Source organism: Felis catus, chromosome A3 (assembly GCF_018350175.1).
Source record: "Felis catus isolate Fca126 chromosome A3, F.catus_Fca126_mat1.0, whole genome shotgun sequence".
NCBI classification, from domain to species: Eukaryota; Metazoa; Chordata; class Mammalia; order Carnivora; family Felidae; genus Felis; species Felis catus.
This window is the reverse complement of record NC_058370.1, coordinates 139,380,960-139,407,547: the sequence shown is the minus strand read 5'-3', so window position 1 is coordinate 139,407,547 and position 26,588 is coordinate 139,380,960. Positions and strand designations below refer to the sequence as shown.

General features: G+C 57.9%; 2 protein-coding genes and 1 long non-coding RNA gene across 28 annotated transcripts in view; 2 read left to right on the top strand and 1 right to left on the bottom strand.

Moving 5' to 3' along the window:
* Positions 1–9,982, top strand: part of LOC102899852 — a 36,627-nt gene extending 26,645 nt beyond the window's left edge. For 2 of the 13 annotated variants that reach the window (XR_006596104.1, XR_006596103.1), the window contains exons 4-5: positions 25–4,361; positions 4,751–6,390. This is a non-coding gene — a long non-coding RNA (uncharacterized LOC102899852). Of the gene's footprint in view, positions 1–24; positions 4,362–4,750; positions 6,391–8,366 lie in introns of those variants that run through there. The other 11 variants (XR_006596106.1, XR_006596113.1, XR_006596105.1 and 8 more) reach the window with 11 other exon arrangements.
* The window catches only part of MYT1L (myelin transcription factor 1 like), a 427,126-nt gene that overhangs the window by 31,403 nt on the left and 369,135 nt on the right, over positions 1–26,588 (bottom strand). For all 13 annotated transcript variants that reach the window (XM_045055040.1, XM_045055041.1, XM_045055043.1 and 10 more), the window contains exon 19: positions 4,575–4,637. In XM_045055040.1, the coding sequence (XP_044910975.1) occupies positions 4,575–4,637 (63 nt within the window). The remainder of the gene's footprint in view (positions 1–4,574; positions 4,638–26,588) is intronic.
* LOC109498475 lies at positions 19,009–24,014 on the top strand. 2 transcript variants are annotated; one of them, XM_019827994.3, is made up of 2 exons: positions 19,009–20,353; positions 20,711–24,014. In XM_019827994.3, exon 2 carries the CDS (start codon positions 22,962–22,964, stop codon positions 23,958–23,960), a length of 999 nt encoding a protein of 332 aa, XP_019683553.2. In that variant the 5' UTR covers positions 19,009–20,353; positions 20,711–22,961; the 3' UTR covers positions 23,961–24,014. The 2 variants fall into 2 exon arrangements, with proteins under 2 accessions (XP_019683553.2, XP_044910979.1); XM_045055044.1 differs by having other exon boundaries at positions 19,009–20,938; positions 21,657–24,014.

Below are 26,588 nucleotides of genomic sequence, written 5' to 3'. Positions count from 1 at the left end.
GCCCCCTCCTGTCTCCGTCGACAGGTGTCCCAACCCCTCTGGAACGCGGCCCGTCTGCTACGTCACCGTCTCCTTTAATAGGGATGTGGGAAAGACGAGATGTGCCCGGATCCTCTACCTCCTGCTGCCTCTGGTCCTCCGTTTCAAGGTAAAAACTTGGAAAGTGGGTGTGCCGCTCCGTGGCTGTCCCCACTGCCGTCCAGCTCTGATCTCTTGCCAGGAAGAGCGCTCTTTCCGGTCACCGTGATCCGGAGCCGGAGGGCGCCCCTGGCCTCTTGCAGGCGATGCTCCTCCGAGCCTGTCGGCAGCCTCGGCGTCTGGAGGGCCTGTGTCCCGGGAGGTCGGTGTCGTGTGCTGCCCTCGCTTGAGGCCTGAGCTCACACGTCCCTCGTGCTCCTGAGCCCCCGCCAGGCCCTCTCTCCGCACGTCCTTCCCTTCCGGCAGAGCTCTCCTGAGCCCTCTGCCATCCACGACAAAACTCAAGCCGTGCGTCCTACGACTCCTGGTCACGTCTCTTTGGGCGACGCCCTTCATTCCCGCTAAAGGTTAAACTCCTCGCCCTCAGTTCCCTCCACGTCTCCTCTCCGTGGATGGCATCGGCGTCTGCTCCCCGGCCCGAGACGGAACTGAGCTCATCCTTGGCCTGACTTGCCCGGGGTCCTGCTGGTTTTACGTCCCCCGTATCTTCGGAACCATCCCCCTTCTGCCTCCGCGACGCCGTGTCGGGACGGGCTGGCGTCAGCTCCGAGCTGTGTTAAGCCGCTCCGTTTAGGACCTTCCGGTGGCCCACCACCAAACGCCTCGCCGTGGGCACCGTGGGCCGGCCCCGCCCCCAGTGTCTGCCGGCTCTCCCGCCTGGCGCACGCCCGCGCCCTCGCACGCTCTTCCGGCGCCACTGTCCCCGCTGTCTGCTGGCGGGCACATCCCTCGAGGTGTGTTCCTGGGTGTCGGCGCCCTTCTGACAACCGACCGTGGGAGCCCGCGGGGCCCCGTCCCCTGCGGGTTTCACTCGTGCTGTGCTGGAAGCCGTCCGCCCACCCACCACAGGCTGCTGAGCCGCGAGTTCCGGGGGCGCGAGAGCCATGTGCTCGGTCGCCCGCGTCCAGTCCCACACCGTGTGTCCAGACGGGGGTCTGCGTGCGCCCGCGGCCCTTCCTGGCTTGGATCCGGGGCCCTGCGGCCCGCGTTGCTTCCGCCCGCCGGCGGCCATCCCCTCCTGGATGTTCCCGTTACTTCCGAACGCGGCTTTCGGGTCCTCCCTGCGCGGTTTCCTCACGTGCAGTCAGGACACAAATACTAGTCCCGTAGGACAGCGAGACCACACAGGCAACGTGTACAGCCATGCTCGTGGTACATAGTACGTGCTCAACACATGCTACCTTTGCCATCAGAGAACATTCTGGAACCCTAAGCGAGCAGCTGCTCTCTGAGCCTGGGAGGCTGTCCTGGGGAGCCAGAGTCACGTGGTGGCTTGTGATAGCTCGAGGCTTTGGCACTCTTGCTGCATGTGAGCCATGGCAGGTCACAGGGATCAGGAGCTCCTCGGGACCACGCTGGGTGGGGGTGGGGGGGCCACTGCGCTGGCAGGAAACAGCCGGCCTGGGAAGGGCCAGCTCGAGCAATGGATCCTTGTTGTCCTTGTGGACAGGGCCGTGGTCTCTGTGGACCCCTCCAGCCTCACCTGGCAGACGCGGTCCCTCTTGTCACTGAGGACCGAGGGAGGCAGCACATGTGACGGTGGGCTGGGTTGTTTTTTTTATTTTTTTAAGTTTATTTATTTTGAGAGAGAGGGAGAGACAGAGAATACCAAGCAGGGGCTCGAACTCGAACTCAAAAACCGTGAGAGCAGAACCTGAGCTGAAATCAAGAGTCAGACGCTTAACTCACCGAGCCTTCCAGGCGTCCGGTTTGTTTGTTTTGTTGTTGACGGAACCCTAGAGACCGCCAGCAAATATGAATTGTACTGAATTCAGGGAAGCGTCAGAGCTGGTGCAGAGATGAGAAAATCGCACCATGAAAACGGAAATGGAGTGTGCACAGGCCAGAACCTCTCCCACCCAGAGCCGGGACTGGGCGACCTTCTGGGCGGGGAGGTGGCCAACTCTGAACCTGTTTCCTCTGTTCGAGAGGACACGACCTCACCTAACACCGGCGTGGCCCTGAGAGCCGTGGAGGACAGCGCACTGTCCCCGGCTCCCGGCTGACAGGGGCACCTGGCCTCTGTGCCCCAGTCAGGAGGGCGGCTGGCCCACAGCGACGCCCCAGGCAGGGCCTGACCACGTGCTTTCCCTGGAGAGGGAGGGGGGCTTGGTGTCCACGGCCCCCGTTCTGGGCCCCTGCTTCCTGGGAGACCCGGGACGGCAGGAGGGCTGCGTGGGCTCACGGCTGCCTGAGTTGTGGCACCGTTTTAAAGACGTTTTCTCTGTTGTTTGCTCATCGGGAACATTCCTCGCGTCCCTGGGAAGCGACAGTGGACGGTTAACCCTGAAAGCAGGTTCTCTCCTTGTGTTTGGGCCTCGTGAGCGGCAGGCCTGGGGGCTCCGCGCCAGCCTCTCCTTCCTCAGTGGCCGCCCGAGGGAGCTGCCAGCCGTGTCTGTGCTTCCCCGGGTGGTGGCCTCACCCAGTGGGACAGACGGCATGGCCCTGTGCGCCACTTGGACTTTCGGGGCGCTCCTGCGGGGGCGCTGGCTGTGCTCAGCTCTGCCGGGAACCGGGTCAGATTCACGTGCCCGGGCTTGGCTTTTCAGGAAACCTGGGCTTTGTGACATTTTATTCATAGGTTTGTGCTCTATCAATACCCGCCTCTCTAACCTAGAAGCTCAGGGAATAAAAATGGGGAAACTGAATTAACACATTACGTGTCACCAAGCCCAAAGAGAAATCAGTAGCGGAACATGCATTTGGACGTGGAGTGACCACCAAATGTCCACTTTTAGCTGTGCAGACACCGTGCTGGGAGTCATGGTCACGTGAGGACGCAGACGTTTCTTTTCAAGATAAATTAAAATAAAGGGTAGCGTAGAATGTGCTTGGCGTTTCCCACTTAACTGGAGGGTTCACTTTCACTGAATTCACTCTGGACCAGTGACTTCACACTGGCGGTGTGTTTGCGGGTGTTTTTTCCTGCTCTGCACTCCCCTGACCGCGGTGCGCTCCGAGCTGTCCCCCAGTCTGCTCCCCCTCCCTGTGGCCCTCGGGGTGGCTCCGGGAAACATTCGGTGACGTCCAGAGACTTTCCGCAGCCATCACGAGCCACGGCGGCGGTGGTGCTGGTGTCTGGTGGGCAGACGTCCCACCGTGTGCTGGGCAGGGCGCCGTCCGGCCCCCAGTGTCCGCAGGGCCCAGGTGGGTGCCCCTGGCATAGAGGACGCATGTGAGGAATCCTCCCGTGACCCCACCGTTCAGTTCTCCATTCCTAAGCTGCGCTTTTCACAGATCCGAGCGGCTGAGGAGTGCTCCGGAGTGAGCCCGGGGAGCACGGGGCACGCGGTGGGGTCCCGATGAGGAGGCTGCCTCTGCCCTCCTCCAAACCGGGCCGGCAGCCGCTCAGCGTCCCCTGCTCTGACCACTGGCATCTGACCACTCGGGCGGCCACGGGCAGCACACGATCCACCGGCAAGCACCCTCCCTGTGCTGGGTGGCCGGCAGCTAACTCTCATTGTCAGGGGCCTCTGCACCCCCGTCCCCCTGTCCCCCTCTCTGCCCCTCTCTCCTCTCTCCCCCTGTCTCCCCCCTCCCCCTCCCCCTCCCTTTCCCTCTCTCCCCCTCCTCTCCGTCCTGTCTTCTTTGTTTCCTCGTGGGAGGTGCATCCGAAGCCCGGATGCTCATCCACTTGGGGACCGCCCACTTTATGCTGGGAAATGCAGACAGTGACCCAGCAGCAGTGTCAGTCTCTGTATTTGCAGCACCACCTCCCACTGTTGGATGGGTCTTAGCTCCTGAATTCCTTGTCCCGACCTTGGCCTTGCCTGTTCTTGCTCACTGAACAGGACAAGAAATTGGTGCGGTGACCCACCCCAGGTCTAGATCCACTTTTGTGGACCCAAGGTCTCCAGAGTTTCTTTCAGGTCACTTCCAACGCCTGGCCCGGCACCCAGGAGGGAGACTTCAGGCTGCCCTTTGGACAATCCCTTCCCCTTGGGAGCAGCAGGGCCTGTGACGAGTCGTGTCTTCAGCTCTGCTACTGGGGCTCAGATTTTCATATTTAGGAGGCCGGCTCCCAGCGGTGTTGGAACGCCTGCCTCTCAGTGGCCGTCCCAGGGACCTTATTCTCTGCCAGCGATGGTCCTTTTCCCCGTCCTCTTCTGCTTTAGAACGGCTGCTGCTGGATGACCCGAGGAGTCTCTCACAGGCGGACGCAGGTGCAGGACGGGTGGGGCGTCATGGGGGCGGGCGGTCTGGGGCCGGGAGCGTTTGCCTCCTGTGAGGACCCCACGGGGAAGGCGCCACGTGGTGGTCTGGCGTCTGGGGCATCGGCGGGTGGCACGGAGCGTGCACCAGAGCCTGCTGGAGGCCTGCGCCCGCGCGGCGGGACAAGGAGCGGGACCGTGCAGGGGGACGGGCTCGTCACGTACCTTCGATGAGAAGCGTAGTTGCCGGTGATGTGCCCAGAGCCGTCGCAGCCGGGGGTCGGGCACCTGCAAACACAAATGCAGATCGGCCAGTTGACTTGAGAGAAATCGACCCCCTCAACACGTCACGTCCTTACTCATCCAGAAAGCAAACTCTCAATGCTTCACCTCCCTACCAGAGAGAGACGAGCGGAACAGGAAGCCCCGCGGTGGGGAGCGGGCACCTGTGCCCACCTAGCGCACCACCAGATACCAACCTTGGCCACCTTCTTCCTTCCAAGCACAAGGACGCTTTCCGGAGCATCAGGCCCTCGGTACCTGCGTCGCTCACGACACCCCCTCGGGCTTGGGCTCGAGGCTGTTGAGTCCAGAGACTCTGACCCCTGCAGACACCCCCCCGCCTGCTTCCCTCCTGCTCACGTGAGCCTCGGGGGGGGAGGGGTCAGTGGGACTCAGCCACAGCAGTCGTCCACGAAGCAAGCTTCGTACACGGCGGACGTGCGCAGGGACTGTTCTTTGTCTACACTTGAAACACCGGCACTAAATCAGGCTCCCATTAAAGCTGGGCCACCTGGCTGACCCGAGTCCAGTGAGGGCGGCGCCTGGGCCTGAGCCGTGGGGACTCCATGAGAGCGTCAGGCCACCTTGAGTTGCCTTAAAGCCCCGTGACCTTAACCGACCCGCACGGAGCCCGGATCTCTTGGTCCAGCAGTCCCCATCAGCCCAGACCCTAGAGTCCTTCTGGGACCTGCACCGGCTCTGTGTCCGCCTGCGCTACGGGACACGGCGTTCTTTAAGAACGGTTTCGTCATCACTGCCCTTCCTATGACGTCCTAAGTGCACTGTCTCAAGGAAAGTCAGGTGCACTGCAGACACCTTGCCCCTCAAGCTATTCTGGTTGCCATGTGGCCACCGGGACTGTAAAAAACAAGGACAAAAATTAAGAAAAAATTCTTCTTTCTTTCCAGATAGCTTGTAACTCTCAAAAACAACAAGGATGAAGGGACTTAGTAAGAACATCACGCCTGGGTCAGCCCTGTGCCCCACCCCCACTCCGTGAACACCCGAGTGCCTGGTAAGGACAAAAATCACAAACTTCAAGTATTTAACCAGTGTCTGCTGCTTCTGAGGGGTTTCATGTGGCTTTCCGCTCAGAGTCACCGGGGACACCGGATGCTGAGACGGGGCCAGCAAATGACTTGTCTGGAGCAGGACGTGGTGGCCCCGCTGCCCCCCCAGCACCGCCGGATGCTGGGCGGAGACGGCGGTGGGTGTCACAAGCCAACACTCGGTGTCTGTCTACATCTCCTTCAGTCCTAAGAGAGGGGTCCGTCCTGGCTCTCACGGTGCGCTAACGGCTATTTGCCGTGTCATATTACAGGTTAAAGTTCCGTTTACGGCCCCTGCTGTGAGAGCTTAAAGAGGCAAACGGATCACGTTCGCCACGTCGCTGGTGTGGACACTCGGAACCAGGAGTTTTAAAATATGCGCTTGTGGTGGAACAATGAAGTGTGTGCAGAATCTGTGTGTCGAGAACCACCACCGAAATCTGACTGTTGACCTGAGTTTTGTTAGAGCGACAGCTGTTTGTGTGCAATTAAAGTCTGATCGCAAGACTATTCTGCCAATGGGTAAGTATTTTCTAAATGATAACTTAAGTGACCGAGCCGAACTGCCTGGTTCCTCGCATGGATGGTGCTTCGTGTGGACAGGCACCCCGCTCTCCGCACCCACCCCCTGCCCTGCCACCCCTCCACAACATGCCCCGAGGGAGGGGAGTCTGAAGGCAATAAACCTCATTCTGTCTAAGAAAAGCTCATCTTCGTGCAAGTTTCTGTTTTGAAAATGTATCAAGAAACAGAAATGTTTCCTACTAGCCAATAATACACACTTGGCCTTGCTTTTTGCTTAAAAAAAATTCTTCAAACTCTTCCTAATTTAAGCACTCAGCGCAAATTTATTTAAAATTTATTCATTTTAACACGAGTAGAGAATTTTCAATGTGCCTTTTTTTGGTGAGGGCTGGAGGAGGTTGACATATTCTGTTCAAATTTAAAGTGAACCATTATAACCAAAATAATGCAAATGAAAATCAGATTTTACTAATTATAAAAAAGGGAGAAAGATTTTCAGAGTAGATTTTGTGTGTTTAAGCCATTTACAAAGGCATCATCTGATAAAAAAAGAGGCGTTTAAAATGTCCTTTATCACCATGAAAACAACACGCAAAATATTGATTTGGCCCGTTTCCGCTGTGTTGGGAAAGAAAAAACGTTTCCAGAAAGCGTCCTCTCGGCTTTCATCGTCAGCCGGGCAGAGGGGGTGGAGCCCCAGGCCTGCCTCAGGCCCTGTGACCCGAGTCTGCTCCCCGAGGGCCACACCTCTGCGCAGGGGCCCCGAGGGCGGCCTCGTGGCCTCCACCTGTCACACGCCAGCAGCCCAGGACCTTGGCCAGGCCAGGCGGGGGGTGGGACGCCTTGCTCGCTGCCTTTCTTTGTTCGCTCCCCGTGACGCAGCCAAGGCTTTTGGGGGGAGGCGATTCAGCCTTTTCACCTTTAGGTGGTGCTTCCGGACCACGTAAGGCAGCCCAGAAAGGTTTCTGTCTTGTACCAGCTCTTCGTGTTCATTTTTCTGTTGCTGCTCAAGACTTTAAGGCTTTTTTAAACTCCTAGATTTACATGCCGATTTCCTGGCTTTAAGAAATCTCAGCACTCAAAAATACAATTTTCTGAAGTCGGTGAATGAGGGAGTGATGATTCACCTAACAAAAGGGGTCTTTGCTTCCTTCCCAAGCGAGCCAGCTCCAGGACCCTTGATAATGGGGCGGTGTAAAATCGATTTACCAAAACTCGATTTGCATCTACCCATCTAAGAGCACATCTTTTCCATGAAAGGAGGCCCGTGTGGGATAATCAAAGTCCCCCGTGGATAAAATCAGACAGGAGCATGTGCCGCACAGCTTGGGTTTTGAAATGGCAGGAGAGATTGACTGGGTTTCCATGGAAACTCCCCAGAAGGCAGGCACGGGTTCTCTGCGCTGGAGTAGTCGGCCGCCCTCCCTGCTCCCTGGCAGTTCCCGGGGACAATGGCACCGAGTCTATTTTAGGTTCCTGTACTTGGAGATGCAAAGTTCTGTGACATAAAACACTTGCTTCACACATCGCTTCTCTTTCAGTCCAAGGGACTTTTGGTGGCGATAGTCTGAGCAAGCACGGGTGCGGAGATAATCTTAGAGCTCTCCTTGCCGCCCGGGGTGGGGTGGGGGTGGGGGATGTTCGAGACAAAAACGTTTGTGCCTTATCTGTGATCTTGCATTTGCCTCGGGGTCTCAGTGATACCAGGAGAAAATGATTTGGGGTTACTGCATGTTATCATCCGGCTGGAAAAATTGGTCCGAAAAAGACATTTAGAAATGGCAATGGGGCGGGGCCCCCGGGGTGGCTCAGTCGGTTAGGCCCGACTCTTGATTTTGGCTCAGGTCATGATCTCATGGTTTGTGAGTTTGAGCCCCGCGTCTGACAGTGCGGAGCCTGCCTGGGATTCTCTCTCTCCCTCTCTCTCTCTGCTTCTCCCCCCACTAGTGCTATTTCTCTTTCAAAATAAAGAAATAAACATTAAAAAAAAGAATGGCGATGGGAGCATCATGCTAACATGTTTTAAAAGGTGTTTAGGTTTTGCAGAATCCAAGTAAAATCTGGAAAAACATCAGGACCACTCACAAACTCCTGGACTTCTGACTTCATGGACCCGCTCCTTCTCAGGTGGGAGCAGTGTGGGTTTCTGTTGCTTTTGCAGATCTAAGACGGCAAAGAGACCTGCGAGCCCGAACCTCCCAGAATGCCCTGTGCTCAAGGCTGCACTGAGCTATGTACACCAAAACAAACATTCTGTTCGGATCTACACAGGAACTATCACTGATCACAGCCACATGGGGGTCATAGGATGTATGCCCTAATGTCAAAGCACAACTTAATGTCTCTCCATTAAAACACATAATCCTGGACACCATAAGACTTTGCACTGGCACACGTCCCAGGAATGTCACAGCCTCGTGTCTGCCCTGATCTGTCCCTCCGCGAGACATACACCTGTTACAGTGTCGTCTTCCCGCCCATCTAAAACCCCTGTCCTGAGACCGGGTGGGAGCAATGGAACTCATCAAACCCACGACTGAAGTGTTATCGATTCGTTATTGGTAAGAACATCTTTAAAGTGCCTCCTCCAAGGCGCTATTGTGCCCCTCTCTTTTGAAAATAAATATGAGGATTTGGTAAAGAGTTCTATTAAGAAAGACATCTAAAATAGGGCGTTTTCTTGCAGTTAAACGGATGCCTGCATCAGAATGCAGGTTACTACACGTTGTGATCTGAGACTGGTGAACCGCTGTGGCTTCTGCCCCCCTGCCGACACGTCAGTGAGGTGCAGGGCGGATTCCATGCACACGAGCATTTCTTCCTGGGGACCCCAAGGTGCTGCCCAGGCGCCCTTGCCAGGTAGCAGGTGGCTAAGCCCCTGACCCCACAGGGCCAGCCCTTCGCCGTCTACCTGGGGGGTGACGCCGCCCTGAGCGGTAACACACCCTGGGTGCGGCAGCCTCTGTGACCTTGTGCCCAGCGTCCCCCTTCGCTGTGCTGGCAGAAAGACCCAGCTCGTCTCCTGCGAATCAGCTTACAGCAAAAAATATCTGAAGGTGTCTCAGGCTCTCTCCTCCTGGTAAAAGTCCATCACTTATTTTTAAAAACCTTCTACATAGAGGCAGGAAGAACCGTGGGTGTCTCCGGGCTGCACCGGGAGAGTCTGTGGTTGACCCGCCTCCGTGAACTGCCCTGCGAGGCTGAGGACAGTAGCTAGAAATCCACAGAAACAGACCCTGAGGATGCAGGGTGATCATACAAAATACAAGGGGTGCACTGGAGTTCTGGGAGGATTTCGTGGAAAGGCCCTCGGCCACGTTTCTTGCTCATTTCTTTCGTGGCAACTCTATCAAGGGAACGTAATTAAGTAAAATGCCAAGTATTAAAAAATATGTAATTTTTTTCTATTGCCCTCAACTTTAAAAGAACTCATAAAAATGTAAGATTAGGCCTCGTCCATAATAGCAAAATATGTTTGTAAATTGGAACGATTCAGGCCACATGTACAAAAGTCTTTGCTTTATTTGTATAAAAAGTTCAATTCAGAAACTGCTTTTTATTTTTTTTTTTGCTTAAAGAGATATGGTTCTAAAAATATATTTATTTTGTTTTTTTTCTGTCACATAGACGGGAAACAGTAAAGAAATTCAGAGGAGTGCAAAATAAAGATATTTTCAATGGAAAAATGACATACACTGATTCTTACACTACATGTCTGTGATTTTTCTCCCCAAATGCAAAGAGAACAGATCACTTAAAAGCAACATACATTACTTCTGCCCAATTTCTTGGATATATTACCTGAAACTCAAGGAAAGACAAAATCTTGCAAACCATTTTTTAACCTGTAAGACATTCATTAATTTCCCCCCCCTTTTTTTTTGAAATGCAATATTAAGTATGCATACTTGAGTTTTCTGCAGCCCAGACACAGAGGCCCCACGCTGTCGTGTGGCACTCTCCAAGCGTCCCCCGGCCCCAGCCACCCGCCAGAAATAGCTCACGACACAGCCGAGCTACAGAGTCCGAGCTGTGGGCTGGAGCCCCGTGGACGCTGCAGGGCTTGGGGAGAGGCGGGTCGGGCCCCTCAGCCGTCCCACCTGCAGAGAGGTCGGCTGGGGCGCCCGTCCCGCCTGCCAGAGCCCCTGAGCGCCTGTCCCCTCCGGGAGGCAGTTCTGGGGGAAGTCCCCGATTTGCTTTCCGCTTTGGTCCCCTGACACCTGGTTTCTCCCCGTCCCCCTTCCTCCTTGAGGGTCGGGCGAGGGGCTTTCACGTGGCCGTGTAGGACATTCTAGCTTTATGGAAACCTACATGTTTCAAAGTGTGAAGCGGCCACACCGATATTAGAAGAATTTAGTTGGAAAACTTGCTTGCTTCCTGATTGTGTGTCACATTTTCGTCCGAGCACTTTTCTCTTTAAATTACACTCAAAAACAAACCAACAAAGGAAAAAGACTGTTAAAGGTACTCTTAGCACGATTAAAAAAATTCATTTCGGTCGTTCAGGTAACCTTTCTGAGTAGGTCAGGCCGCAGGTACGAGTGCGGCCGTGCGGGGCGGGAACCTGGGGCCCCGGGTGGACAGAGCGCCCCGGGAGCTGTGCGGTCGGGAGAAGCAGGGGGACGTGGGTGGAGAGTTAGGGCCGCATCAGTTCCGCGGTGCCCAATAGTTGTGCGGGCCACAGCACGCGGTGCGTGCGGTCAGGTCCAGGGGGCTGGTTCTTAGCCTCAACCCATCCACAACCGGGATGCTTCTAGCAATTTTTATCCTGACTCAGAGGCCCACGCGCTGGCCGCCAGGCTCGGGTCCCCTCCACCCTGACGTGTGCTGTGTGAACCCCCGTCCGCCCTCCCCCGACCCGGGCCCCGGGGCGCCTCCCTGGCTTTGGCCGGGCCTGCGGGACCACACGGGCCCCCGCGGAGCTGAGGCGGAGTCTGGGCCGTTCCGGGCCCGTCTGTCGGGGGGCCGCGGGAGCCGCTGGGGGGGAGGTGCAGCCTGTTGTTCATGCCGCATGCAACTCTTAGTCCTCTCCACGCATGCAGCCTCCGGGTCTTAAGCTCTAACTCCTCGGTCGGTCATGCTGCCTCCTCGTCCGGGGGGGTGGGAGCCTGACTGGGGCCCTCGCCGCCACACCGCACTGCCGCCCGCGGGGTGGTCCCGGCAACATCCGGGAGTAGGCTCCTGTCCGGTGCGGCCGAACGTACCTAGCACATCCTGGCGTCCCAGTCACTTAACGGGATGTGTCCATGGGGACTGCTGCCAGAGCACATGCACGTCCAGCAGCAGTGAAGCGGCTAAACAAGAGACTGGGGCAGCCGGAGCCACAATTGGAATTGGACTCGGAGGACCCATGCAAGAAAAAACACACAAAAGGTGACTGGTGCGGCTGAGCGAAGGCAACAGAAACCAGCATTCCAACGTCCTGTCCCACGCGGGCGTCCACGTGCACCGCGACCTCGGGATGCGGGCGGGCTCCACCCTGGGCATGCAGGGACCTCGCGCGGGGCCCTCGAGGAGGCACTCACCTGTGGCCGATCGCACTGAGCTCTTAGGCAGTCAGTGTCGTCTAGTGTAGGGAGGGCGGTTGGCAAGGACTGGGGCGCCTGCCGGCCGCGGGGCGGGGCTGAGATGCGCGACGGGGGGCGCCTCTACCCGCGAGGCCCGCACCAAGGTGCCCGGCCTCTGAGAAGGGGAGGGCGCTGGGGACCGTATCCCTCCCCACCCCCCGGCCTTGCTGGTGAACAGCCAGACGTGGAACCACAAGGACCGGCCTGCCGTCGGGGGCCACTGGCTGGGGAGGGGCTCTCTGCAGAGGCTGGCGGCCCGGCCACGCCGCTCCGCCCGGTTCACCAGCCAGGCGGGCCGCGCCCGAGACAGACGGATGACCCAGTGTGACCACGATGGCACCCTCGCGGCTACACTACCACTACCACCCGCGGTGGGCACGCGCCAGCCCACGCCCCGGCTCTGAGGACAGACGGGGAGACCCGGGGGCGGCTGCAAACCCGAGGCAGCGCAGACGCGGCGTTTGCACGTCTGGGGACACCGAGGCCCAGAGTGGTCTGCTGGGCCACGCGCAGGCTTCCGTGGCCAGCGGCTCGGGCTGTAAAAGCCACGGTGACTGGGGGACATGGGTTCCGTTTCTCTGTCCAGAGACGGCTTGAAACTGCTTTTGAGTTCAATGAGGAGAGGGGCTTGGGTGGTTTACAAGCAGCTGCGTTTCCTCAAGCTTCCAGACGTTAGCGGGAGAGTCAGGTCTTCGGGACAGAGGAAAGGAAGGCCCGGGGCCACGGAGCCGGGAGCAGCACACGCTCTCCTGGTAGCTGAGGCCGTGTTCCTGTTCCTAGCATTCTTTCTAGTTTTGTTTGTCCCGTTTTTCCCCTGTTTGTCATGTTTGGGGTCTTTTATTTTTTGAATCTCTCTTTTGTCTGGAGGGAATGTGTTTGGTCCTAACCGGGAGACGAGAAAACGGCCTGCTGCCTCTGCATCCTGTGTTGGCCTGGGCCTCTCCGTCATCTCTCACAGTGCCACCTTGTGTTCCTCTCCTGCCGTCCCCAAACCCTGTCTTCTGCCCAGCCGCTTGTTGCTAGCTACCTGGTTTTAAGCTATTTTTGTAGTTTATTTTCTGCTCTGTCATCCCTCACATAACGAGATTGAGTTCCAGCCTTTTCTCCCTTCTTCCTGGGGGGCCTGCCTTGCTTCGTACCTTGGTTTTTTTGGGTCCCGTTTCTAAGTGATTTCGGAGACTCTTCAGTTAGCATGAGTTCTGAGAACTAGGTTGATCAAATATGCTTATTTTACAGGCAAAGAGACAGATCCAAACGGGTGAAGTATACTGTTTAAATTTGCACGAAGAGCCGCCAGGTCAAGATGAGAACAGACATGCCTTCAGACCCAAAGCTCAGCTAGACTCGCCGTAAATGTCCCCTCGTGATCAGTGGCTCCTACCCTACCAAGCCGCCCCTCACGCCGGGCTCATTTTGTGCCGCAAGACGGAGATCACTTGTTCGTCTGTTTGCGATCCCCAGTGATCGGTCTGCAAGGACCCTCGTGTCTCCTAAAACAGGGAGAGTGGAGGGGATAGCAGGAAAGTACAATGAATTGCTCTAGACCTTTGTACCGAGGATGTAGCCAAAGCGGTTTCTAAGAGTCACACTGTCCGCCGACCGTGTGGTCCCCCTCCGGTCACGAGGGGCCGAGCAGAGAGCGGGGGGCTCGGTGCCCGCACCCCTGCGACCGGAAGGTCTGACCCCGGTGCTGGTTCTGGAGTCTGCACAGCACGTGCGTTCCACTGAGGACAAGACGGGAACCAGCGAGAGCTGAAGACGGGGACACCAAGTCCAGATGGAGAGACCAGGGCAGGCGCAGAGGAGGGTGGCAGGAAGGGGGTTGAGGGCAGCACAGGCGTCCACAAGACCCTGCAGCCCCTGCACACGGGCCACTGTCCCGGGCGGGTGTGGGGCCGGGAGGCCCGGGCACCCCCGTGGTGCCTCCGAGCTCGGCAGCCCGGCCAGACGCGCCCCGTGGCGGGGACCCGAGAGCGACGGGGCTGCCCTCGCCCCGACCCCTCAGCTCCCGGGAGAGAGAACCAGGGACCCGTTCCTCCACAGACGCCCAAGCCTTGTTGGGGAAGCCTCAGCTGAGGGTCGGGAGCTTGGGAGAAGCGAGGACGGTGTGCCGTGCGCCAGCCGGTCTGCGGAAGGGACGCGGTGGTGACGCGGCAGAGGGGACACAGAGGCTGCCTGCTCAGCCCTTGCCCGGGCCCCTGGGGGAGCTCGGGGTCTGTCCCACCCGGACCTGCCGGACAAGTTAGAAGAGACGGAACAGAGAAAGATGCTGAGGAAACAAGACGAAAAGCCGTGATAAACCGAACGGACGCGAAAGACGCTGCTGGGCAGACGGCCTCCCTGGACACGCTGCTGGGCAGACGCCGCGAGCCTGTGCCGTGCCCTGACTCTGCAGGGACAGGAGCTGCCTTCCGGCAGGGACCGGCAGGCGACCAGGTCACCTGAGAGAAAAGTCAATACAGCATTCGGAGGCGTTAGCTTGGAGAAGACAAGACGTCAGGAACTGAAGTCACCGTCCTCACAACGGGAAGGGAGGAGGGACACTTGCCCAAATGTGCCTAAGAGCTCGGGGCCACGCTCCTGGGGGGTCCTGCCCCCAACACGCGGTGCTCAACAGCAAGGTGGGGCCCCCTGGGAGCGTGGCGGGATGGACTGGCGCCTGCTGTGACCACCCCAGAGGCCTCCCGGGGCTGAGGGCCTGGGCTCTGTGCACGGCCCGAGGCGTCCTCCCTCTGGGGGACAGGCCGTGCCTTCCTCTCTGCGGCCCCCACGTCTCTGCAGGTGACTGGACGCCTGGGCCTCCCTCCTGGAAAGCTCTGCCTCAGGGCCCCCACGTTGTCACGCGGCCTTCCCGCCCGCGAAGGGCTCCTCCCTCGAGCAGGCCCTCTGGCCTCCGGCTTTTCCTCCTGTGTGTCCAGCCTCCCCGAGCCTCACGTGAGCCGAGCACTGTGCCTGCCCGTGTGCCGTCCCCTCTGACCTCCCAGAACCTTCCTCTCCTGCCTGCCGTGCCCAGGAGCTGGGGTGCCTTCCGGGTAGTTTGTCACTCTGAGCACAGGCTCTGGAGAAGGAGGGCGGAGCCTGAGAGGTGACACAGCCAGCCCAGGGCACACCCCACTGGGGCCCAGCGTCTGGTGGTTTCGTCCTCTCTGTCTGGTGTGGTTCTTGTGCCGTTTGGTCTTCCCGTTTGCAAACTAGGTCCTGAGGGTCACAGAGCAGGTGCAGATGCCTCAGAGCTCCGGCGTGTGGCCCTGAGTGTGGCCTGTCTTAAATGTCCTCCTCGTTCTCAGCAGGACGTTGGCAGCTAGGGTCACTGCGTCCTAGGTATTGGGCGTGGCCCACCGTCCCCAGGGCGTTGTCCCCAGCTGCTCTCAGGGGAGGCTGGCCTGAGGACCCCGAGGGGGTGTCAGCGGGTTGCCCAGGGGGGACCGTGCTGTCTGGGTGTGGGGGGCTGGGGGGTGTCGAAGGGGACTCTGCCCAGAAGGTGAGTGCGTGCAGCCCCACTCCTGCCGGGAAGTCGACTTGGAGGTGGAGGGGCCTTGCCTATCTCAGGCCCCCAAACCTGCCCGCGAGTGCTCGGCTCCCTGGGGGGTGTGAGAGCTGAAGCCGGGAACTCAGAGCTCTACGACCCGCCGGGCTACAAAGATCCTCATGTCCTGGGGGCTGCTGACCGTCCGTCCCCCACTTGGTGGAGAAACAGGTGACCGCCCTGCGCCCATCTTAATTCCCGGGGGCACAGTGTGTGCTCTGTGGCTCTCCAGGGAGGGTCGACGAGGACAGCCTCTCCTACCGACCGGTGATACTCCAGGCGCTCGGGCCCTCGGCAATCACGCTGTGGGCCCACGCTGTGGGCCCGGAAGGTCGCCGTGGACATTCTGATTGTGTGCCTGCTCTTCACGAACACCCTGTGCTCTGGGTCCTGCCCCATCAGTCCGTGTCACAGACGACACAGGCCCAGAGATGCTCATACTGTGCTCACAGCAGGAAGTGGCAAAGAGGCTTGATTCCCACCCACTGGCGGCCTGCTGTGTGCGTCAGAGACAGGGGCATGCTTGCGGGAATGTGGGGCAGGTGCGGGAGCAAAGCCAATGCTTGTGGAGTGACTGGGGTCCCCAGAGGGGTGGTGGGAGGGGAGGGGCACAGAAGGAGGTCCTTGGTGACGTCTAGAGAAGAGGGCTCCTTCAGAGCGGGGAGGGAAGGTCGGACGACGTGCAGAGTGAGGGCCCACGACGAGAGGACAGTGCAGACCCACGTGGCAGCAGGTGGCGGCGGGTCCGAGGGGACGGGAGGGGAGGGCCTTACAGTGCCGGGTCCCAGCGGGAGCAGAGGAAGGAGCCCTCGCACCCCAGCCGGGTGCCGTCTGAACAGGGAGGGGGCTCTCGTCCGGGCCGGGGGCTCTGGTCAGAAGGGATGGCCCGCAGTGACCCGGCCACACACACGCCATGTGCGAGGGCACCCTGCCTTGGCGACGGTGACGTGGGTGCCCCCGTGGACACCGTGTGGTTTCCCCCGTCCCTGGAGCCGGTGTGAGCGAGTCGGGCCTTCCCGACTCCCAGCCACCACGTCCAGACAAGCATCCGGTCCTCGGGCGCATCTGGATCTGCCCGCGGAGAGGAAGCGGCAGGGGACGTCGGGCGATGACAGGTGACAGTCGTGGTCCTGGGTGGTGTCGCTGCTGCACGAGGGCGCGGGCGGTGGAGTCTGGAGGTTCTGCGCGCACTGCAGGTGCAGCTATTTCTGCCAAGAAACACACCCGCGCCCAGTCAGAGCCACGGGGTGGCTGCTTGTGGACGCGGGAGCGTCAACGCCGTCCGTCTCCGTGTGAGCGAAAGCAGCCTTGGGTCCAAGTTTGAAGGAAGGAATTTTAAGATATGGTTGTTCCACAGCGAACTTTGACGGAAACTTCAGTTGCCTAACACCAAAAGGGTGTTTCTTAGGAAAAGATTCACATTTAAAAATGATCTCTGTTATGTAAGCTATAAAAAAGGAAGAGGAGGGGCGCCTGGGGGGCTCGGTCGGGTAGGCGTCCGACTTGGGCTCAGGCCATGATCTCACAGTTGGTGGGCTCGAACCCCGCGTCAGGCTCCGTGTTGACAGCTCGGAGCCTGGAACTGCTTCAGATTCTGTGTCTCCCTGTCTCTCTGCCCTTTCCCTGCTCACATGCTGTCTCTCTCTGTCTCAAAAATAAATAAACGTTAAAAAAAACTTAAAAAAAGGACTAGGAAAGATTTTCTGGAAAAGGAAGGGAGGGAAAAGAGAAAGAAAAACAAAGACAGCTTTTATAGCTGGGAAATCTCTTAGGGGTCAAGGGGCTTTGGTGATTTCCAGTCTTCCTGTGTCAGCAGCCGTTGTGCGGGAAGGTCTCTGCGGGCCGTCCTTTGGCTCAGAAGACAGGGCCAGTGTCAATGTTCCTCGAGGGGGCTCCTCAGAGGCCCGTGAGGGGTGGGGAGGACATTCCTCACCCCCACCCCTGGCAGACCTGTCATGGGGTGGGGGGGGGCTGGGTGAGGAGTGAGTTGCCATGGCAACCCACCGTTTCTCCCCCCCCCCCTCCCCGCCCCCCTGCCTCGCTGCAGGTTCTACAATGCGCAGGACATTCTGAGCAGCAGGGCACGGAGGGCGGTGGGGGGGCAGGGCAGGCCTTTCAGCAGGCACTAAGGGTCTCTCACCCGGATGAAGAGCCCTGTGGATACACACGCCAGCCTCAGTGCTTGGTGAACCATGGCTCTCGGGGCCTCAGGAGGCTCCCCTGCGGCCAGGATGCCCCCGGGGCCGCCAGGGAGACTCGGGTCACGTGCATTTCGCTGTCCTAAACCGTAGATCAGGGCCGCATGCGCCACAGTCCCTGAGCACACGCTACCAAACACGAAGCAGGAGCCTCGCTAGTTCTGTGTGTGAGCCCGTGAGGGACTAAAACGTGTGATCCTAGAAGCAGGGTCCAGGGAAGGTGGTGCATCCTGGTGGCAAGGGCATCGCGCTGGGCGTCACGAGCCCAGTGCGTAAGAGGCCAAGCCTGAACGTGAACCAGTCTGTGAAAGCGGGGGGCCTGGGTTTGCCCATCACTGCACAAGGGTTTTCATTTCTCTTGTCAGGAAAGGAGCCATTGGCCTAATCAGCTCTTTACATTTAAAGTCCGTTAAAAATAAAGAAACGTCATCCGTTGAATGTCCAATTGGCTTCTCGAAGGGTGGAGCCCTCGCGTCACATTTTCTCAGGCCAAGTACGGAAACATGGAGGGTTCTCATTCGGCACGAGTAGGTCAGCCCCTGCGGCGCTCATGGGGTTACCCAGTAGCGATCCGAGTATGTTCCGCGGGCGTCCGCCGACCGCGCTCCCTGCTCCACCGCAGACCCGCTACTTTGCCGGGAAGGTGCGCGACTCCCGGGGCTCATCAGGCTCTTTGCTCCTTCCCGCCAGTGGGAGGAAGCGTGACAGGGCTCTTGCGCTTGCTGGCGGGGACTGGTCCCTCTCTGGCTGCTCCCTGCTCTCGGGGGGTGTGGAGAGGTCACGACAACCCGCACCCGGAGGTCTGAGATGGCCCTCTCAGGGGCTCCAGGCGCGGGTGCGCGTGGAGGCGCCGCGTCCTGCCGAAACCGTGCCTCGGTCTCTGGTCTCTGGTCGTCTCCTCAGTTGTCTCTGGACCAAAGCACACGTTTCAGAAGAAGGTGAAAGTGTGTTCCTTTCTCCTGGACCAGGGCACCAGCAGAGCTCAAACGCTAGACAAGGTCGGCGGGTCCTATTCACCGTGAGCGCCAAGGTTCTGGCCAGGATCTGGGAGGAGGGTTTTCCCTTACGGCTCAGCACCGTGGACGTGTTGGTCAGTACTGACTTCTCCTCTAGTTAGAAGACAGGACCGAGTCTTGCCCGCGTGGGAAACAGCTCCGCAGCTGCGGTCCAAGTGCAGAACTCACGTTCAGAGGTCGCAGACGGTCAGTGTGTGGTCCCCGCGTGGGAGCAGAAACCCCCACCCATGGCGGGTTTCAGGCTGTCAGCCCTTCTCCACTGGCCAGCAGTCTCTCCCTGGCTTCAGCCCTCGCCACTGGAAGGGGCACGTTGCGTATTTTGAAGGCATCGCAAAGTCTCCTCTGGCGGACCATGAGAGGGGGTGGACATCAGAGAGGGCCACCGTGGGGGCCACCGCAGACGGGCTCTCCCAGCATCTCGGCCACCTCCAGGCCTGGCTCATTCCCCACAGTGTGTCACTGAACCTCGGCAGAAAGCCAGGATTCCGAACTGAGAATCAGCTGACTTTGGGGGCGGAACTGAGTCCTGCTCTGTGTTTACCCTTTAACCCTTAGTGAGTTGGAAATCCGCAGGTGTCTGCGTGAGGGCGGCCGGGAGGGGCTGAGGCCAGGCCCCGGGCAGCTTAGAGTGAAACTGTGATTCCAGAAAGTCTCTGGGCACCTGATCCTGATTTTTCCAAATAAGAAACATGAAGTTCAGAACTTTGGTTGACTTGCTGGGGGCCACTCAGCGAGGACACGGAGTGGGTCTGAGACGATCCCGTCTGACCCAAGGTGGAGCCCCTCTTCCCGCGCCGCACGGGCCCAGCCACATGGCCGCCCGCCTGAGGGCGCACCTGTCTGTGTCAGGGTCGGGGTCAGGGTCGGGGTCGGGGTCAGGGTCAGGGGGAAGCCTGCTCAGCGGTGCCCGGCGGGACGTGGCTCGGCCAGAGGGAGGCTTTGGGCTCATGCCGAGACCGTCTTTCCCGGCTCTGCCCGGCGCAGAGGTAACTAGCGTGTGGCCGGGAAAGCGGAAATCTAACCTGCGGTGCAGTGGGCTCGGGGTCTGGCCTAGATCTACGAACGCAGGAAAGAGAAGCGTGTTTCTCTAGGTCGTCTGCGCCCTCTGACCCGTAAGGCTGTGCACTGAATAACAAACGCCTGCTTCTAAGCGGTTCTCATCTTAAAATGCATGTCATCCAAATAAGGCAAGAGAACTGAAGCAAGAATCCGAGATAGTTTGAAAAGTAAAGAAACGACGGAGAATGGGACGATCAAAATATGCCAGTTGGGAAAACGGTTTTGTGCGGGAGGCGGGAGCCGAGGGGGGGGTCGCCGAGGGACCGGGGCTGCTGGGGAGTCTGACGGGCTGACGGACACCTCCAGTTGATGGTTTTAAGCCTGATTTGCAAGTCTGATGAAAGTGTTTAAAACTCTACCAGATCAGACAAGAACGAGAAAAGACATATTAGGAAAATGGAATCCTTTCATCTTTGAAATATTTTGATCTCGGTTGTTGGAGTTTGAAATGTAAGAAGTTTTCTTTTGCTCGCTCGTCGCTGGAATCGGGTCAGACTTCGGGCGTCGATTGCCTGTGTCTTTTTGTTCCAGGGCCCCCTCCCCCGCTCAGTCGGCCTCATTCCTGCCCGAGCCCGTGGCCCGACCCACCTGGCTGCCGCGGGCTGGCTCCTGCCCCCGTCTTGCCTCAGACCGTGCTCTTTCATTAACAGGGATTATCCTGTCGACTTCTCTGGGCACCAGGTGCTTTTCCGAGCACTTGACAAACACAAACTCCTCAGTCCCGGTAACGAACTGCCAGGGGGGTGCCGGAACCGCCCCACTTTGTGGATGGGATCAGGGAGGTGAGCAGCGTCTGCGGAAGGTGGCCCAGTGTGGGGGTGGAGGGCGTCGGGAGCCAGGAGGCCCGGGCGGAGGTCCACACCGCTAAGCCTGCTGGCCGCCCCCGCCCCCGCAGCGCTGGGCCGGACCAACCACCCCCACTCCGGACGTCCAGGACGCGCAGCCCCCGATGCTCACGGTCTCCCGCGGCCCATTCTTCGAGACCCGGGGACATTTCAACGTCTCTGGGCCTTTGAGGAGTCTCTGTGAACGCACTAAAATACCCCGATTTAAAAAATAATTTTGTAAGGAAAACAAATAGATCTAAACTACCTGGAGTGAAACATTAACCCCAATTTAATTATTTCTACTTGGCCTAGAAACTCCCTCCAGTTGCTACCCCTGGGGCTTAGAAGCCAGAGACGGGCGTTTTCAATGGCAGAAATTGCTGTCAGGACATGAAAAGAAGTGCAGAAATACCTCAGGGAGACGCCAGGCTTCCCGTCGCCGTGGGATTATCCTGACAGTGAGGGAGGCGTGACTGAGAAAGGCTGAGCGCCCCTCTGAAGAGCCAGAATTAATCACGGCGACCGAAAGGAACGGCTCAGGTGAGTGCACTCAGCGCTCGGTGTGGCGTGGGAGTGGGCTCCGGGCGTGGACGGGGCTGCCCACGTCCACACGCCCGTTCAGCGGGTTTCGAGGGGCCCTAAGTGCACGCGTGGGGCCTCGCTGGGCCAGGAAAACTGAGCTGACACATCACACGTTTAACTGAGAACAAGCAAACACAGAAAACCCAACACGTACACATCAATATACATACTTCCTCGGGAACGAATACACTTTGGAGGGGAGTGTGTACTCAATGCTATGTGGCCTAAAAACGCCCTACTGGAAACTGGGACACTGTCTCCTACCCTCAATCTAAGTCAGCGTCTCGGGCGTGGGAGAGGGTGGCCCGTGGCGGCCCAGGGGCTGGGGCCACGGGATGTGCTCTCGGGACCAGGAGGAGCAACAGGCTGTCAGGCCGGGAAGAAGGAAGCAGAGAGGGGGCTGGGCCACCCGTCAGGAGCCACACACGCGCCCGCAGAGGCCCCAGTGGAGAGGCCCACGCCCCAGATAACCGGGCCTGTGCCTGTTACCCTCCACGAGCAGCCCAGGGCTTGACAACAGGTAAAATCGTTTTTGTCTGAAGACGAGATCTAAACGTGCGTAAGCGGGTGCACACGGACACGTTCCATGTACTTGCTGCAGTGAGTCCTGGGACCCTCAGCTGGCAAGTGGGGCCAAGAAAGGACGCCTCCTCTCCGTTCTCTGCTCTGTCTCCAGTCGGTCCTGCGTCGGGGGACGAGGCTGCAGCCGTATCACCTGCGTGCACCTCCGCGAGGCTGGACAGACTGCACGAGCCTGGAGCAGCCGATGACGACGCCACTCACCGCGACGGTGGCCTCGTCCGCGCTCCCCGCGCGCGAGGGGACGACCTCGTGAAGCTCACACGCCATTCCTGCCTTTCCACCCGGGGTGCAGAGTTTCCAGGCTCACTCTTCCCCGGTCAGCTCGCAAGAGGGCCTCCCTTCGCAAGGGGGAGGTTGGAGCTCAGAGCGAGCCGCCTGCTGACCCCACCGACCAGCACTGACCCCACTCAGCAGACTCCCTTCGATTCCCGGGCTCCTTACACGGTCCGTTGTACAAGCAAATGATTCTGACTCATTCACGAACTCATTTACTTGACAGCTTGGCTGCCCAGCGACGTGCAAAACGCCTGTGGATGCTGCAGGGGAGCGGCCACACATTGGGGGCCCAGGTCACACCCTCCAGGAGCCTCCCTTCCCATGCACGACACAGGTGACCAAATACCCACAGCGTGAGGTAGGGCGTCATCGCCGTAGTAAGAGGCCGGTGCGTCGCCGGGTCCTGGGTGTGGAGCGGTCTGTCCGTGCGTTCAGGGACTCTGGGAAGGGCTGACCTCGTTCCGTGGCTGGGCTTCCGTGGGCACAAGGTCAGGGAAGGTCATTGCAAGGGAATGTGCCTGTGCCACAAGGGTCACGTATTCTTTGTGCCATGAACTGTGCATACGTTTGTAAATGCTTATTTCAAGAAGAAATATGCAGTGAACGATCTCTTAAGCCTCAAGGTGCAATGGTCTGCAAATCTATGCGAATCTGTGGTGTTTCCTTCCCATCAAGGCGTTTCTCCCAAAAAGGCCCAGCTCCCCAGGGACAGCCGGCCTCACTGCTCTTCTGCCCCCGCCTGGAAGGCTGTGCTGGCGGGGTCTCGGGGAAGCCTGGGGGCAGGTCCCCTGAAGCGCGAGTGGAAGCCCGCTGCCCAGGAACAATCTTCACAGACGTTCATTTTAACTCTTTCTCGACCAACGCGTCCCCTGCGCCTCAGCGCCACCGGCCCAAGGATTCCCTCCGGCCAGAGGACGCCTGCCCTCACAGCCGTGTCCTGCCTCTTTGATCACACGCTACGGAAAACTTGTCACTGGAGTCCTGTCTCAATGATCCCCACAAAGTCATCCTGTCTTCACTAGTCAGCGGTACAGTTTTGAGTTTTGAAATCTCACCCTGCTAAGCACACACTCTCGGTGAGGTCTGCAGGCGGCCACCACTGTCTGTAACCTGGAAACCTCTTATGCTCCCGCGTGCTCAGGGCCGTTTCCTACCGGTGGGACGGAGGGATGCTGTCCTCTGGGGTCAGCCGGACGACTGGAGGGAGATTATCTGTGACAGGACTTCCCAGCTTTGTAACCGTTTTCCCTTCCAGGACTCGATCAGCTCATCCGGGCCCCTCCTGCCAATGAGGGAGCAGGTAGCAGCCCAGGAGCCTGGCCGGCTGGGTTTCGGGTGGGTGAGAAGGACGGCCCCGCTCTCTTTGTCCACACTCACTCCTGGAGCGTCACCCAGCCCGCCGTGGAAGCGCCCGACCGTCCCCCCCAGAGCCCCACGCTTGCTCTGGCCTCGCCCGGAGTCCTGCATGGACGTGCAGCCCTCAGCACGGGCACCCACACGACCTCCGCCTGCCCCCCGCCCCCCGCGGGTCCCCTGCCCCTCCTGCAGCCGCAGCCGCAGGAGAGGGCAGCCTCTGGGCACCTCTGGGTGCGTCTCACGCCTACGTCCTATCCCCCCTGCAAACCTGCCGTTCTGCCCACAAAACGCCCAGAACTGGCTGCTTCTCACCCCTGCTCTGCTCCTGACCACCTCTAGCCGGGACTGTCACCGAGACCTGTGCCCGCCCTCCCTGCGCCTCCTGCCACACTTCACGCTGTCCCCTATGTGGCACCTGGCGCGGCTGTGGGAACACGTCAGACCCTGTCACCAGTGCGCAGGTGGTGGGGGGTGGGGGGCTCCTCTTACTCAGAAGGGAACTCAGAGCCCCTATAAGCCCCTGTGGGACTTGACCCCTGCAGCCAAGCTTCACATTCCAGAACATTCCTCCGGCTGCTCCTCTTCTGAGTGTGCAGGCATCGTGCCCCTGCTGTTTCCCCCACTATCAGGAGGCAGGGAAGGACAGGGAGTGGGGTCGCCGGCTACCTGCCGGGGGCCGGGGCAGTGGTCTCACGCAGCAGGCGTTTGTAAGCAAATCACCGTGAGCGACGTGAGCCTTTGCCTGTTGTCCTTTTCTAAAGCTTAGACGAGAATACTTGAGTTGTCATTTCTATGAAATAAACTACACACGTGCAGAGTATACCGTCGCACTTTATAAAGCACTTTCACATCTGCAGTCCACCCCCGCTGACCTTGACCGTGTGAGGGGTCTGCCCTAGTCCCCGGGGGAAGAGCGCCCCGTGGGCGGTGCACGCTTCGGGCATCTGGACTCCCGGCGCTGGGGGTTTGCTCTTGCTTTGTGTGTTGAATGGAAGCCACAGAAACGCCTCCCCACCCAGAGATACGATGCGGCCGTTAAGTAAGATTACCCGACCGACGTGTTGAGCGAAAAAGCAGGTTTCAGGATCACAGAGAGATTGTGGCTGAAGAAAGCCTTGCCAGATGCAGTACAGAGACAAAGGTACAGGGTTCCTTTCCCTCCTTTTTCAATTTCCGGTGGCTTATGTCTAAAACCTTCCTTGTCTTGTTTTTTTCTTTTTTTAAAAAATTTTTAACGTTTTTATTTATTTTTGAGAGAGAGAGAGCGAGCGAGCGAGCATGAGCGGGGGAGGGGCAGAGAGAGAGGGAGACACAGAATTTGAAGCAGGCTCCAGGCTCTGAGCCATCGGCACAGAGCCCGACGCGGGACTCGAACCCACGAACCGCGAGATCGTGACCTGAGCTGAAGTCGGACCCTCCACCGACTGAACCCCCCAGGCGCCCCATAAAAGCCTTCCTTGCCTTGTTAAGAGCACATGTCCCCGTCTGACGTAAGAGGATACCTCTGTCCCGGGAGAGGGTCTTACACGTGACGCACATCGTCAGCTGAACAGAATGGACGTACGCGGGAAGCACCGCCAGGACTTGAGCACAGAAGCAGAAAACAAGGAACACGGACCAAGGAGATGAGAAGTAGCCACTCCCACACCTGCCCTGGGAGCCAGAGCAGAAAGGGCACACGTCCGGGGCTCGTGGTCCCACGTCCTCGAGCATGAGAGCAGAGAAGGAGGGCCCTCTGGGGCCCCTGAGAATGAAGTTTGGCTGAAACAAGTCACTTGCGTGAACCCGGGTTGCGGAAAGGGCATTGTAATGACGCGTTCAGGAAGCAGGCGCTAACGTAATTGGAACAAGGGAAGGACTGACGCTCCCCTCTGTGTAGCAAGCTCTCTAACAGCGGGCTAATGAATGGTCTAAGCAGGCTTGAAAGAGAAATATTTAAGATACTAATGGCAAACAGTCTTCTAACAACCTTAAAGCCCCAAGTGTTAATAATGTATCTGCTAATTATAAGCCAGGTTTATTTAGTCACTGAAGAAGGTGGCCTAAGGATCTCTCTTTGATAACATCTGCTTAATGAAATTTGAATTTCTGTACAAGTTTGAAAGTAATAAAGTGGAATATACTTTTAAATAACATAACAGACTTTCTCCTAACTTCTAATGAATGCTGCTCTCATGGTCCACAACAGTGAGGTCCAGGCAACAGGCAGGTATTCGAGTCTGAAAAGTTACACTGTGAAATTTATATCGTATTTAATTCTAATCTGTCTACAAATGGCATTAAATTAAAAAAAGAGGCCAGTATGTAAACATAAAAAGACCTCCCCTCCATTTGTCTATGGCCTAGTACTAAAAAATGTTGAGTACCCAGATGCTAAAAAGAGTCATAAGCTTTTCAGTTGTAGGAATAAAATATTCCTGAATGTTTATTAGAATACGGTAAAAAATATCTTTAAAGAACAGTACAAACCAAGTCTGGGGTTCTCAGTGGCACTGTCCTATATGGACATCCGCTTGATAGCTGTGACATTTAAATTAGCTTTGACAAAATGGACACCCTGGAAAGTGCATTCCCCTGGCGGCCAGGGCGCGGTGCGGCGCCCCGGAGGTGCGTGTGGCTGCGGCTGCAGACCTCGGTTTGTCTGACCTCGTCCAGACCTAGATCTGGACGGAGCAGATCTAGAACATTTCCAACTCCCCAAGACTTCTGTTGGACAGCCCTGAAAGACTCATCTCACAAAGCCGAATTACATTTTCGTTTTGGTTATTAGAAACTATTTGCACTGAAAATTTTTTTCTTAAAAAGAAAATCAGGCGAGACTGGGATTTCTCACGTCTTTACGCTATTAAAATCTTCACGGGCTCTACTGGAAGGCCGACCACATACCACTATTTCCTAACTGCGGGGAGAGGACACTACTGAGCACCTGTGGAGCCTGGAGACTTTGGCCATGCGGAGAACCAAATGGCAGTCACCAGGGCCAGGGTTGTAGCTCTCTCTGTAAACAGGCAGCCGCAGAACTGCAGCCCCCGTAAGGAGGCGGGTGGGATTTCCCCTGAACGGTCACTCCCGGGAGATCACAGGTCGTGTTCGGGATAAAGACCTGGGCAGGTGGGGTTGTGAGCCGTTCTGCTCCTGGGCCCACCTGCAGATACTTCAGCTCTTCGGGGTCCGTCTTTCTAATCAAGAAAGAAACCAAAGAGAATGGTTCTCTGTCCTGAAATTGTCAGGAAAAAGTGTCCTCCAAAATCCTTGTCAATAATTTCCCAGAAGGAACATCTACTGTATTTCCAATTTTGTTCATTTTGCTCCAGGGAACTGTAAATTAGTGAAGTGTTTACTGAAATAAAACCTCAAATTTATAATTAAAGGCCGACGAACCCGGTCCTTACTG

Bases quoted from the DNA above. Each gene is read 5' to 3' on its own strand.
- LOC109498475 (XM_019827994.3), top strand. From the start codon at position 22,962: ATGCTCCCGCGTGCTCAGGGCCGTTTCCTACCGGTGGGACGGAGGGAT.